Raw genomic sequence first — 15,535 nt, 5'->3', positions numbered from 1 at the left:
TCAAAACCCACCATAGTCTTCCAATCTCATGTGGGATCCAAGTCCTCACCCTGGCCTGTCAAGTCCTTCATTATCTGCTTCTCATCCCCTCTGATTTCCTCCCTAACATTCTCTTCCACTCATCACTCTAGCGAGACTGACCTCATTGCCCATACACACCGTGTATCTCCTGCCAGTGCACCTCCCCCGACATCAGCACAGCTTGCCGCTTTACACCATTCAGGGCCACTCCAACCTCACCTCCACTGGGGGTTGGGGGGGGGGGAGGCCTTCCTTGAATACTCTGTATGAGGAAACACCTCTCCTTCCCCTTACTTTGCCCTGAGTGAAACCTGATATATCACACAGTTATACCTGACTCTCTTCATGAAAACAGGAGAGGCCTTTCCTGGTTTGTTCTCTTCTATATCTGCTTTGTGGGAAGGAAAGGGAAAGGGAAAGGAAGAAAAGAGGGAAGGGAAGGGAAGGGGGGAGGGGGGAGGAGGGGAGGGAGAGGGCTTCATTGAGGTGATAAAGTGATAAATTGGCCTTTTCCTATAGAAACTTCCAAATAGGAGGTTGGGCATCTTTTTCTGGGGGCTAATCTATTTCTCTAATGAAGACATCACTCGTGCCTTGCCTCATCTGGAGAAGTTGGGGAGACTCACACCTAACTGCTGGCTTGAAAAAGCTGAACAGGAAAAGGCCTGAGGGTCCGGGTCAGTCTGCAGGCTTATGTGACCCCTCTGTTTCGAGGCCTCACAGGACCGCTCTGTCACACGGTCAGGGCATCTCTCCAGTGAGTAAACGTTTCATTCACCACAAGATACAACTGAATAATCACCTGGCAACACAAGCAAAAATGAGGAACTGTGGACTTGACAGTTTTGTAATCCAACTTGCAGACAATCCCCTTACTTTAGCCCAATGCTTTACTCCGTCTGCAGTGAAAACTTTCAAGATGGGCAAGTGTTTGTCCAGGAAATTGATTCAATTCTTGTCACAATCAGCCTTGCCACACACATGGTTTGAACAGCCTCTGCCCTGCAAAGGGAGCTGCCAGTGGTCCATCTGCTTCCTGACTTCCAGGAATGTGTTGAAATCTCCCAACTACTTCCTTCTCTCTGTCCTTGTGGTTTAATACCTTTTTAAAAGTTTTTCTTTCATTCTCATTTTAGGCGTTTAGAAAGGAGAAAACGCAAATGTGTGTACAGTCTCCCTTATTTAAAACTAGGAGATCTGAGCTGCTCTTCAATCTCTCATCACTTCTGGGCACGAGTCCAGCAGGAACATTGCTCTTCTGTTTCATATGTGGTAAAAATGTTAGTGCCCAAAACTACGCACTGTCAAATACACCGGCCTGAATTAATATTGATCGAGGCTGGGATTCTGACTTAAGAGGTTTATAAAATATAAATCTCAGTTGCTCTATACAGATTTCTTTGTCGCATGCACAAAATAATTCAATGATGCTGGACTCTCGGGAGACTACGCCTTTAAAAACACAGAGGCAGAGGGCTCACTTCCCAACACATCGTGAAGACTAAAATGTTTAAAAAAGGAAACTAGCAGTTGGTAAACTGACCTAGAAGTTCACAACTATGGCTATCATAAAAGTAGCTATTTTTTTTATGTGTTATCAGGTTTAAAAAAGTCCATTTTCACAGTATAGGTTGTTACATAAAATGTACATCTGCACCATTTACTATATGGTCATTGTATGCACCAGGGACATAAAGGGTGATCTCCATACACAGAGGTATACCAGTAAGTTGCATTAAAAACCAAGTATTTCCAGGGGAATAAATAGAGGAAGACGCTAAGAGCGAGAAATTAAAAAAAGAATAAAGGAACAAAGAATTTCCTAGAATAAACCACACAGAAGCTGACAGAATGCACTATTACAATCTTAGAAATAAACTTTGAATATTTTCTACTTCCAAAAAACTAGCACCCAGTAATATAAAATAGGTCACTTTCTAACTATTGATAGATATATAAGGAAATACTTTTTTAGTCAAGTTTAGTGTGAGGGGAAAAAAGGGAAGATCAGGATAAAATGAGTTCATTGATGTCCAAACCAGAAGTATCCAAATTGTATGTATTTGAGACATAAAAAAAAATGTACAGTTTTAGAAATGCTACACAGAAATCAGTGATAAAGTCCAGTAAGTGCCCTAATGTTTGGGAGCTGGGGTGGGGGAAAAGACCAAAAAAGAAATCAAAGATGACATTTTAAGTGTAAAACTAGGTAATCACAGAGGTAGAAAAAATAGAAGTATGGAAAATATTTACAAAGGGTTCAAATAAGACAAGGAAATCATGTATATGAAATACTGAGATAATAAAAATATTTACAGAGAAAAAATTAGCTGATCATACAAAGAAGAGAGAAAAAAATTTTTTACCTAGGTAAGATACAAGATGATTTAAAATGACAGCAGCACATCAACTGATAAGTGGACTAACAAAATGTGGTCTATACCGTAAAAGCTCAATCCAAAATTCAATTTTATCAAAATATAAAACCAAGGATTTCAGTTACCTGATTAACCTTAAGCTAAATATTTTTAAGGAAACCTTAAGCTAAATATTTTTAATGAAACCATATCTAAGAGTTTTATTCCATTGTGGTAGACTTGGTTACCAATTAGGAAAATATTCTCACCTGTTCAATGACATAAAAAGCAAATTCCAGCCGCTGTTTCTGGAGCATTGGAATCAGATGCAAGAAAAAAATTGGAAGATGTTCATGGCGATTACGGAAAGGAATGAGAACGGCCACCTTTAAAGGAAAATAGTAACATATGTAAATAGCATAATGACCAGCCATAGAGGGAAAGATGAATATTAATCCTTACAAATTTACGATGTCTTAAAGAATTTTCTCACCAGAGGCTTAACAGTGAGCAAAAACAGATACGGCCCTTGCCTTTGAGCCACACGTGGTCTTGTGAATCTGGAGAGGTATAAATGGGCTGTGAGGGCCATCCTGAGGATTATGATCTTTATTCTATGAAAACCATGACAAGTCATGGAAAGACTGAAAAACAGGGATGCAGTCAGATGTGGTGATGGCAGAGACTACTATGGAGCGTGGATTGTAGAAAGCCAAAATGGATTCTGGGAGACAGTTTGAGATTAATGTAATGGCTGAGACAAGAGGTGATGATAGCTTAAACTGAGGTGAGGCTGAAGAAGAGAGACGCATGTTGTTTTGAAACATTTAAAAGGTAAATAGACAGGATTTGTTTATAGATGAGATATGAGAAGTGAGGGAGAGGATGTGTCAAGAGTAACTTCTAGGTTTTAATGTAGATCATAAATAATAACTTTATTGTGTTTAAGTTGAATTTAAGAGATACCATGTTAAGTATCTATTACCCTACACATGGCTTATCTGGCCTAGAGATATTTTTAAGAAATATAACAGATGTGTCATGGAATATACATGGAGCTTCATTATTATATCAATATTTTTCACTTAATCAAAATGCACAATTAAATTTTTGCTATAGTTTATGTTTATTTCAGTGGTAGGAAAATATTCAGGTTAAAATAAAACTGACAATAAAAATATGTTAAAAATACTGAGCTTAACAAAAAAAAAGATCATATAAGCAGCACAGAAAACAGAGAAATCTGTCCTTGATAAATCAAAGAAAAAAATTATTCATACGTAATCCTTCCCAAAAGAAAAGCAATGTATATGGGAATGAGAATGGTTTCTCAGCAGACCAATCTTTAATCTGACAGAAAATATATTTCTTGGAACTATCAAAATCAAGACTAGAAAACATCATCTATATAAAATGTTTTAATATAACATGAGAATAAGTATCAATCGCTTAACTCATATCCTCTCTTTTCTAAATTTAAATAGTGTCATATAAGCCAAGTCACCCTATAATTCAGTTTGCCCTTGAAATAGCTGAAATATTTTCTAAATATTACCTCTTAGAAATTTCTGATCTAAGCTGGCTTGAGTATAACTGTAAATTTTCTAATAAAAAAACTAAAATTGAAATGTTTCTTATACATTATAAATGCCAAAATCACTGGATTTTCAAAGAATTTAACAGTCAAAATATATCTAATTAAAATTTCTGTGTCATTCTACATTCTGGACCCCGTTCCAACAGACCCTTCCATACCCACAAGTGGGGGTTATGGTGGGGGCTGGGCACTCCCTGCTCATTGGGAACTTGCTGCTGCATTTATCAATTATTAGTGTGTCCAGGGAACTTCCAAATCATGACAGCTCCCAGGGCAGTTCAGGAACCCCTGGATTAACTCTTAGGCTACGAAAAGTAAAAGGAGAGGAAGGCATTAGATAGTGAGTACAGAGCCCTACCATTGACCTTATGTGAAGTATATCAGTGTGATAACTTCTATTGAAAGAAGGATCAAGCTTGCCCTTCCCAGTTATGAACTAGCCACAAGTTGCCTGCCTCAGACATAACGAAAATGGGTTATTAAAGCAGTTAAGGTGAATTATGGATTTAGGGGAAGAGGCTCTTCAATAGCTTCAGAGTCCGTATTATTTATACAATTAGGCTCAGTGTTTATATAAATAAGTCCTTAACACAGTAATTTCTTCAATGAAGCATTTAAAATATCAAGAGTTGTTTTTCTTTTTACTCTTACAAAGAAACTGAAAATGTCATAAGAGAAAAAAAATTACCAGTGCCTTGGCAAATTCAAATAAGCAAAACTATTGTTTTAACAGCAAGCGAATGCCCACATTTTAATGAGGCAGTTATCAAAAATTTCAATGGTATGCCCAAAGCAAGGTTTTTATTAAAATAAAGCTAAATAGTGTCTTAAAATTTCACTCGGCACATCCCTTCTTGTGGCCGTGGATGACATTCTCAATAGTTACAATTTATTGTCTGAAAAAAGAAGATCTCAGTGTTCTGTGATAATTTATTTCCAGGTTTAATAGCCTTTGTCTCAGGACATTCTTTCTTACATGTGCCCTAATTTGGTGTTTGAGCTACTCTCCCGCTGATGCGTCTGCAGTGGCGGCAGAGAACATCTGGTCATTGTCTTCTGAAAAACAACACTTCATCTTCACAAATCTCTCCTCACCTCCTCTGTTCAAGCAAAACTATCCCGTCAGTCTGCTCCCACTTTAAAACCACTAACCTTATTGAGTTAATGCATGTATTTTTTGTCCTTGCTTATGTTCGCCTTACCTCACCATGAAGAGATCAGTAAGGAATATGGTGTCTACTACCTAAATCTCACCCACCAAGCTTTCGTCCCACTTTTAAACTTCAAGTGCACCTCCAGCTCCAGTGTCCCTAATGACCTGGCTTCAGACTAGCCGACTGGAAGGGTGTGCTAGCTATCTACCCCTAAGACGAAATGCAACAGAAGCTACTAAGCTCTCATTCTCCCATGGCATTTTCAGGTCCACCCTCCTCTTCCTCCTCATCTCCAGTGCCTACAGAAGCTTCTCAAACAGGAGGCACCTGATTAAAAAAAAAAAAGGTTCTTGTCTCTTCCCAGCAATAGACTCAGAATGAGTTCCACAATCTTCGCTTTTGCCAAATACCCTAGGTAGTTCTAGGACAGTGGCTAAGAGCCATCTTTGAGGAACCTTAGACTAGAAATGGAACTCTAGGCCTCTGAGCTGATAGCAGCATCAAACAGCTGCTTGGTTCTTTAAGCCTTTGAGTTTTGGACCAAAGTTGTTCAGGCCCCACCTGAACCCTTCACGGAAAAGCAACATCACAGGTATAGTGATCCACCTTCTACTTCCTTTAGAAATAAACATGGAACCTCTACTGAATCTTCTCCTCGAAGCTGAAGTGTTCAGAAAGATCTAGGAGCTGCTGAAATCACTGCTTTTAGAAGATCTCAGTTTCAATTAACTAGCCATCAATGTATTAATTTAAAAAAAAATTTAAACCTCAAATATCAAAATCAAGTTGGTAGTACATGTTTAATATAAATCTAGTTATTTCTTCTTTCCCTCCTCTGAACTCTGTCCCAAGATTAGAAGGGGACACTATTAGAATGGAAACAGTCAGGGGAGGAAGGGAGTTATTGAATTAATTAAACATGGCAAGGAGAGGCCACCTCTGCATGATCTCCGGATTTCCTCTCACACCTTTAACTGCATAGCTCAGAACTAGACACTGTATTCTCAGTGGAATCTTTGCAAAGCTGAAGCATTACCTATATAGCTCCTAAATAAAATAAGCTAATATTTAGATCCCTGAATTAGCTTGCTCCTAGGAGTTTCACTTTCTTCTTTTTTTTTTTTTAATATTTACTTATTTATTTTTAGAGAGGGAAGGGAAGGAGATAGAGAGAGAGAGAAACATCAATGTGCGGTTGCTGGGGGTCATGGCCTGCAACCCAGGCATGTACCCTGACTGAGAATTGAACCTGCGACACTTTGGTTCGCAGCCCGCGCTCAATCCACTGAGCTACGCCAGCCGGGGAGTTTCACTTTCAATACTGCTGTCCAATGATTCGTATGGAGTTGATAGTCTATTAAAATCTCTAAGTCGGAGCTATTTATATGTGATATACCTATCTCCTGGAAAATGAGAAAAAAAAAAACATAAAATTTAAAATCCAATGTCTGATATAGAGCACTGGAGAAAGGACAAGAATACTTAGTTTTTGTAATCCCAAATTCTTCTACTACAAAGCGCCACAGTGCACATCTGAGAGTTACATACATACTACCCCACATGAATATACATACGTCTGAAGACCAAGCTCCTTGCTAACCCCCAGCCTTTGTGACTGAGTATGCTTTTCTTCCATTAGCATCCAATGCACTACTCATCCCCAAGAAAAATTACTTATTTGGCCAGGACATTTTTAAAAAGTATAATTATATAAATTGGGCTACACTATATATACAAATATGAGACTATTCAATCATGAAATATGAAAAGATTCATTTTTTAGCCAAATTTGATCTGAAAAATAACATAAGACAATTATAAAACAGAATGTTTCACTAAAATTTGTATGGGAACTCATTTAAGCAGCTTTACAGCTTAATAGAGCATTTATTTGTCACATAAACTCAATTCGACAAAACTGGGTTTAGTGCTTCCCTTATGTGGAGTGGGCAAAAGTAAGTTTACAGTTGTAATACAAATAAGACAATACTTAATAAATAATAGTACAAAAATAAACTCTGTTTTCACATACGCACAACTGTAAACCTCCACTGGCCCACCCCACACATGGCAACATGCTCTGAGTTAGGAGTGCAGATACAAATAATACACATCCCCAAACATAAAGAGCTCAAGGTCAGTTAAGTAGAGGACTTTTATCACAAGCTTAACAGCACAGAATTCTCCTTCCCAACAGTGATTTTTTTTTTTGTACTAAAAAGAAAAACCCACAAATATTTCAGCAGAACACTAAGATTTTAAAAGAGAAATTAAAAACCATTCCCAGATTAAGGTTACATCACAGTCCTTTAGGACATAACCTTTGATTTAACCATGCATAATTTTCACTTCAACTATGTCAATTAGTGCCTACTAAACCATAAAAACATCTCATGAATAAGCACTTAACCAATTTCATAGTATTGAGAGCAAGTTGAGTCTAAACCATGGTTTTCGATTATTTTTAAGCAGCAGAAGCAGGACTTCTCCTAAATAGTTTTTCAAATAAAACAGGTAGAATTCTGACATTAAAAAAAAAGATAAAAAGTTTGTGATCTGCCTTCTAAAACAGAGGTGAAGAGCCCTCAGTTCTCCTTTTTGTCTCACGATGACCTCTGAGCGGCCTCTTTAGAATTCTGGGACTCAGGGACCAGAGCTTGAAAACCACAATGTCAGACCCAACTGGCAATGAGGACATTAATACCCTCTCCACGAGCTCTCACTGGCTCCCGGACTTGGTGGGGCTACGCTTGCAAGCATCAGTAATCATTAGGACAGTTGCAGGAGGCAGAGAAATCATAGTCTCTCTGTCAAACAGAATAGAACTGAAAAAAAACCTGTTGCCAGGACCTCTAAAACTGGTAATAACACATGAGCATATATTTTGTATATGCATAGGGACAGTTTCAGTCTTCATAAGAAACCCTATTAAATCACGTTTGAACTGTAAATACCTATACATTAAATATAAAAATGTTGATGTCTTAAATTTATCAAGACTTAAAGGTATTTCACTACATATTCTCAATCAAGCACACTTTTCCCCAAATGCACAGTAATGTCACATTGCTTATGAGAAAATTTACCTCACCTTCCATCTGGGTTTACAGTCTTTAGGTCTCCAGTGACCTCCTGGCTCAATATCTAAATCCTTGGAGAAGAGTTGATGAATTTCATCAAAACTGACTTCACTTACATTGACATTGAGAAATCCTCCTAGAAAGTCAAAAGCATGAAGAACTGTTTTAATATTTTTTGCCTTAAAGATGAAGTAAGACAAGCCAACAGTAAGTAGGGTAACTGGCATAACACAGTTGCCAAAACAATATGGTTTAGTCCTGCTACCACCACATAATTGTTAATATCACCATCTTTCAATTTTAGTTTGAATAATAAATTATATGGTCACACTATTATTATCTTTACTAAATCAACCAGAAACGTCTAATTGTTTAAGCATTTTGGTTTTGAATAATGAATAATTTAATATTCTTTGGGAAATGTTTGCATGTCATTACAACTTAGCACATCATTGCAAATTACTCAAGTATTTAAAAATTATTTTTAATTTCAACATAGTCAACCTAGAGGACATGATTAACATCGTACAATAGGACATGATTAACATCGTACAATAGAGTTATTTAAGCAGTTAGATTGACCAGGAGCTGAATCCTAGCTTCTGTCTATTGGGGAAATTATTTCACTTTTCTGTGCCTCAGTTTCCCCATCAGTAAAAGGCAATGGTAACACTAGCCCCCAAAGTGGTGTATCCATTAGGTAAAATAGTGTGTGTGAATGATCAAGTGCAGTGCCAGCACAAAAGTACACGCATTCAATAAATGTCAGCTACTATGACTGTCATCTACTTTTCTTAAGAGAGAAAATCTGCAAACATATTCTGCAGATTTATTTTGAGCACCAGCCCCATATCCCCTTGATATGCAAAACCATAGGCTTCTAAAACATTCCTGGTCTACTAGGCACTCACTCTACAAATTAACAAGTAAGGCATGGCATTACTGAAGGTATTTTAACTAATAGATTTTTCTAATGTATACCATCAACATAGGAATGAATCTTGGCTAGAAAATCATTGCCATTAGCTTAATTAAAACAAATCAAAGAACAGAGCTAAGTTCTTTCTAGCTTCTTCATCTCATAAAATAGAAACCAATAAATGCTGAAGTGTCCCATTTCGGTCTGTTGAGCTTCGGCGGTCATGATTTCACAATAGAAAACATTCAGTTCCTCTCGAGGGAGCCCCTTTCCTGGCTTCTGTTATTCTAGATTCTATAAGGCTTCCACAGCCTCTCTTCCCACTGGGCTGGCTTTCCTAGGTAGCTTCCACTAAGCACTGAAGCATACTAGAAAGAAGTGTTTTAAAATGCAAATGGCTATGTTTCACAGAGTAAGCTAGGAAAAAATTTGCAATCTTCTATCTGCCTGTTCTGCTGACAGTGTTTGTGGTGTTTTATAACCAAATGCCTGCCCTTTAATGTGACAAGATATGCAAAGTAGCTAATCTTAGAAAGATCAGATTTACCTATGAACTTGCAGAGAAGCAGTAAGTGAAATGTAAGAGTGATCAACGTACGTACAGACTATCATGACTCAGCTGACAAAAACAAAATCTAGCACTGTAATCAAATGAAATACACACAAATAAATCTGATGTATTTAATGGTATGCATGATTGCTAAAATGATAGTAATTAGGCTAAATAATAAGCAGTTCATATAAGTAACTGAAGTTGGTATTCTTTATGCACTATTAAACCAATTTTTTTGCCTTTTTTCCAGCTTTATTGCTTCAACAGCTGTAATCATCATTATTGTTAGGAATTTCTCCAGTATCATTCGCAGTTTAATTTTCATCTTGAACACACATGTGCTGGCAAATTTGGAGGCAGGCCTGATATCTCTCTCCTCAATGAGCAGGGCCTCCTGTGTCCATCACTTACTCCCGACTGTCCCTCCACCCACATTCCTCAGAGTCCTTTAGCAGCTTTCCTATATGCTCATTGCTCTTTGCTCTGAAATCCTAATACCCTGCTGGCTGAAGGCCCAAGATGATCTAGTGACATTACTGTTTTGTTCTGGAGGAGGGACAGGCCTTCAGGACAGGCACTGCCAGCGCTGGGAACAGTAAAAGTGCAATGAGAAAGAGAGAAGAAAGAATAAACACTAATTAGTGGGAGCGGAATGGGGTAGTATTAAGATGAAGATTCTGTTCATTAAAAAAAAAAAAAAGGGAAAGAGCATATTATTATAGCATGTGGCCAGGAAGAGGCACTGAGCAGATAAGCTAATGCTGACATGGTTTCCAAATTTCCCCCAGTAGAAAGAATCTCAAGGTGTGCCTGCGGTCTGGAGAAGGACTTGGGGTCCACCCCCACTCAACTACTAAGGGCCACTTTCACTTCCTTTATGTGTGGGGATTCCCCTTCACGTTTCACTCCAGAAAGTGTTCCAGTGCTTAAAGCCCAGGGAGCATACAGCCTTCTTTACAGTCAAGGAGTAAGCAATCAGTCAGGCCAGCCCCCTTTATTGCAACTTGCTAAGGCTTCAAGGACAGCTGAAGAGCGAGGATCCAGAGCCCCACAGAGGACTCCCAGCCTTCACTCTGCCTATGCCAAGTTTGTGGTTTTCCAGTGAGAACATGTGCACTCTTTCCTCAAGCAGAGACTAAAAGGTTGAAAAACAAATACATTGGCTGAAATCCATTTATCCAGCAGTGTAAATGTAAATAATGTAATTTATCAAATCCTGACTCACTACTTGGAAGGTGGGACTGGGGATAGAAAGGGAAGGGCAGAACTGGGAGCCTGAAGAAGGGAAGGGTTGCCAGTTAGCTAGAGGGTAGGGTGGAGGAAAGAAGGTCACCTGTAAGCTACCTGTCAGTCTTGGCAACAAACCTGAGGGCCAAAGAACTGTTATGTGCAATAACAACTAACTTAGTTGCACCGTTGGATGGTGGGACATTTGCTATAATTTCCTAATGCTGAATTTTTTAGAAGGATATAAATTATACATTTTCATTAAAGAATATTAAAGTCACTGCAAGGACCAGTTAATATGGCTCTCTATGCGTGGATGTTTATAGATGAGATTATGCATACAAAAATGTAGGTCTAATGCTGAATTTCAAGATGTGCAACAATGCCTCCCACTCTGGGAAGTGGGACCTAAGTGGGCCTGCGGGCTGCTGGATGCATGTGCACCCAAACCACAGGCTCATGGCAGTGTGGATGTGTCACATGACATGATTTAGGATAGTATTTTTCTATCAAATACAATTCTTAAAATAAATATTCAATATGTATGAAAAACCTTACATTTTTCTGATATTTTAAGTATAAGTTAAGGCACCTACTCACTAGGCAGAAAGATGTTTTCTCCATCTCCATAAACAGTTTTAAATTACCACTTCACTCAGTGTGGGGCCTATATCTATTTTTTGGTATCTAAAGTCTAATTCTCCACACTTGGGCTTTTGTCACTGGTTCATCCTCAGGGTTTCAAATGTACAGAGTGCAAAGATCTGAGACAATGTCAGAGAAAGACCTGAATAACCTCTAGAAATATCCCTTCAGGTGAATTGCTCTCCAAAGTCAGAAAACATTTTTTATGAAAAGATGCTACCTTCTTTCTCCTGCTGTCTGGGCTGCCACCTGAGGCTGACCAGTCACACTGGGTCATCACGCCCCCAGTCCCCTACTGCCTCCTTTGAAGCCAACACTATTAATTGCCCATTTCCAAAACTTTACTTAGGCATCTCTCCTTATGAGATTTTATAACCTCTGCTTACACAAGTGAGTTCTTATTCAACTATTCTTGAAGCAACCAAATCCGAGTACTCTAAACATAGTTAGGGTAGTTTTAAGTCACACATTCCCAATGCCAAGTGCAATGGCTAGACAATTAATTAATTAACTAATTAATTAATTATTAAGAATGGCAAAGCCAGCCGTGTGCAGTCCTATCACTTCTCTCTCTGCTTCCTTCCTACCTGCATTTCTACTCCTTGGCTCCACCAGGTGCTAACATAGCCTTTAAGACATTTGTGCAAAGGGGGTCCCACAGGTAGATGACCTAAAATAACATCCCCCTGCATAGCCCAAGTTCTTGTCTCCTCATCTTGGCCACAACACACAGCTCCTAACACCCATTTTCTTCCCGCTGACCATTCTCTCTTATAGTACTCTAACTGTAACCTCTACATAGCAGTCTTTGCTTTCTGTTCCGTCTTGAGTTGTAATCCACCCAATAAATCTTTGCTCCATCCCTAGAGGCCTCACCCCCTTCATCACATGCTTCCAGATTGCCTTTCTAGTCCCTGCCTTGATAAGCTCACAACCTCCTTTAAAGTCAGAATCCACAACCACTTTTACTCTACTTCCCCAACTCTGAGACACACTCATTCCTGTTCCAGCATTCTGAAATAGGGACATACCTACTATGATGTGTGCATTTAATGTACTGCTTCTTTCCTGTTCTTCATTAAAGATGTGTCTTGTCAAGAAAATATGCTTTATCATATACTTCATCTGCCTTTTCAAATGTGTTTTCCAGAGCCATTCAATTACCAAGCAGTTTCTATATACTCTTTCTCAATGTTTTTTAGCAAATACTACCACCTACTCCTCATCTAAAGCAACCCAGGATTCTTCCTCTCAGACTGTGCTAAGTGCTCACTTTTCTATGTGTATAATCTTGAAACCAGACATGAAAGTATTCTGCTGACTCCAACCTACATCTTACCAAAAAAAAAATCATTTACTTCCTTCTTTCGTGATTTTACCTCCTTTGAAGTGTATGACTTTCAGCCACACCACCTCTGTTATCCAGTCACATCCACTGACAGGTGCTCTCCCGCCCCATTCATCACCCTGTGCACCCAGCTCTGTAGCCGCACCCCGAGAGCATCACTGTCACCTGGGACTGACTGGCAGTATCAAAGGTGAAAGCCTGTGAGTTTTGGCTTAAAGTTCTCTCCACGATATTCCGATTTTTCCTGTCTAGCCAATTTCCTAATAAAGCAGATCACTCTTTTGGTGGGGTGGCTAAGAATCACTAGGCATGCCTGTTTAGAACAAAGGCTCCTGGCCCCATTTTCAAAGCTCTCATGTCAGTGGATGACCACGGGTCATATTTGTGGCCACCCAGCTTTATCTGAACATGTCAGCTGCCTGAACTGCCCACCACTGCGTCCTGCCTCCCAGAGGAAGAAGCTAGAACCTACTCTCCCAACCTCTGTAGCAGACAGGAGCAGTCACATGCCCAGACACACCCATGAGAAACCCTGAAGTCGAAGTGAACAACAAGAGTTCACTTCATGGGCACTTTGCAAAACTATCTTTCACTGAAAGTGGCAGCAGAAGCTTTTGGCTTTAGGGGCACCAGGAGTGGCACCTCTGCTCCCCAGGCCTCAGCATGCTGGTCGGAGCAGCGATTTCTGCCAACTGGTGGCAGGAGATTCTTGGCAGAGTGGTCTGGGCCTTGTTTTGGCTGGTCAGCCTCTAAACCTACTTCTGTGGCCACCCAGGTTTTATGAAGGCTGCCTAATATCATTTTGCCAATTCCCTTTCCTCTTAAACTGAAGCGAGTTATATTCTGTGGTTTGTAACCAAGAGACCTAACTTGCACTGTGGGCCGGGGTTTGGCTGAGAGGCCTGCGTTTTTAACCAGCATCCAAGCTGATTCCAGGGCAGATCATCCCTGGACCATATTTAGGGAAACACAGCTCCATGAACTTCACCTTAACTGTAGCACCTCACAGTGGACTGAACGTGTTCCCACCCCAAAATCGATATCCTGAACTACTAACCCCCAATGTGATGGTACTAGAAGGTGGGGCCATAGGGAAGTATTTGGTTATGAGGGTTAAGCCCTCATAAATGGGGTTAGTGCCCAGAGAGACCCCTTGCCTCTCCTACCATGTGAGGGCACAGGGAGAAGACAGCCACCTGCGCAAGGAACCTTTACCACATGCTGAAATCTGCTGGCACCTAAGCCACCCAGCCCATGGCTGTTTTGTTTTTAGCAACCTAAATGGACTAAGACACACCTACACACCCACACACACTCACAATTCTTCTCCCTTCCCCACCTGCCACAGCTGATCAACAGTTTTCCATGTTTGGGTTCTCTACCCAAAAAAATGCCCCTGAAGAAAATCACATAAGCACATAGATTAATCCATCATTTATACTGCCCTGAACATAGTAAGCTTTCAACAAAAACAGTTTCCACAGTATTTGTGCATTTTGACCCCACAGGGGTGGCATAAGAAACAACTGCTATACCTTTAACCCCACCTCTTCCACCTTACCCCATTCTCCTTCCCTTTCCCACCAAACTTTTTTTTTTAACAAATTAGATTTTATGTACTTCTGAGTCACTTCTCAGGACAGTGTATTTTGCTTCTTAGCTTGCCACTGTACTGAAATTGTTTTGCGGTGGGCCCCATTAATTTTTTTAAGTGTCCAATTCAATGGCTTTTCAGTTCCTCATCGTACCTGCTTTCTTTGAGATATATGACAAGATGGAACACCATCTCCTTGGAACTCCTTCCTCATTGGTTTCTGGGACATTCTCTGATTCCTCTATCTTCCTGACTGTTTTCCTTTCTTCTACTGACTACCCTACACCCCTGTAAGTGCTGAGGCCCCCAGGAACCTTAGCCTTCTTCCAGGCTCACTTCCTCTCATTTCCTGCCCAGACCTCTCTGATGAAATTCAGACCCCAAGTTAACTCCCTTGAGCTTTAAACAAAACAGGCCTGACAATGAACTCATTAACTTCCCCATTCTCCAAATATGAGGCTTATCCTGCATTACCTGTTTCAGTTAATTGTCATCAAGCCAGAAACATGAAAATTAACCCTGATCCCTCAGTTGGTCCATGCTAGTACCCCTATAGCTTCTGTCTAGTGGCTCCTCCTCTCTCCAGTGCATGCGCCCTTGTCATTGCTCTTAGTCCCCTACAGTAACCTCCGCATTGGTCTTCCAGATGCCAGTATTTCCCCATTCTCATCCCTTTTTCAGCTTCTCATAAGAAGCACAATGTTTCTGAGGTACCATCCTAACCGTATCATTCATCTGCCTAAAGCAAATGACTGTTCCATTCTCTAAACCAGTGGTGTTTGTTTCTGTTTTGTCCTTTTTTTGCCCCTGGACCTTCGAAAACTCTGCACCCTCCCCTTAGAGAGATGAAGACAAGGTTGTAATTCAACCCACTGCATACACACTCAGGGGTTCCACTCCCTCTGAAGCCCACGCGTGTGCCTAGGGACCCCTGGAACCCACAAAGTCCTCAGACTGCTCAGTTCTTTTCACATGGCCCTTCACCTCCCCACCCAGCCTTATTTCTCACGTACCCCATTACACACCCACTGCAGTCACAG

The 15,535-nt window shown here is 40.0% G+C and overlaps 1 protein-coding gene across 1 annotated transcript in view; it reads right to left on the bottom strand.

The window, feature by feature from the left end:
- The window catches only part of B4GALT6 (beta-1,4-galactosyltransferase 6), a 65,498-nt gene that overhangs the window by 14,505 nt on the left and 35,458 nt on the right, over positions 1–15,535 (bottom strand). The window contains exons 4-5 of the mRNA XM_028525079.2: positions 8,221–8,345; positions 2,648–2,764 (exon numbers count right to left, since the gene is read on the bottom strand). Coding sequence (XP_028380880.1) covers positions 2,648–2,764; positions 8,221–8,345 — 242 coding nt within the window. The remainder of the gene's footprint in view (positions 1–2,647; positions 2,765–8,220; positions 8,346–15,535) is intronic.

Source organism: Phyllostomus discolor, chromosome 9 (genome assembly GCF_004126475.2).
Source record: "Phyllostomus discolor isolate MPI-MPIP mPhyDis1 chromosome 9, mPhyDis1.pri.v3, whole genome shotgun sequence".
NCBI classification, from domain to species: domain Eukaryota; kingdom Metazoa; phylum Chordata; class Mammalia; order Chiroptera; family Phyllostomidae; genus Phyllostomus; species Phyllostomus discolor.
Note: the sequence above shows the minus strand (reverse complement) of the source record. Positions and strands in the feature narration are given on the sequence as shown.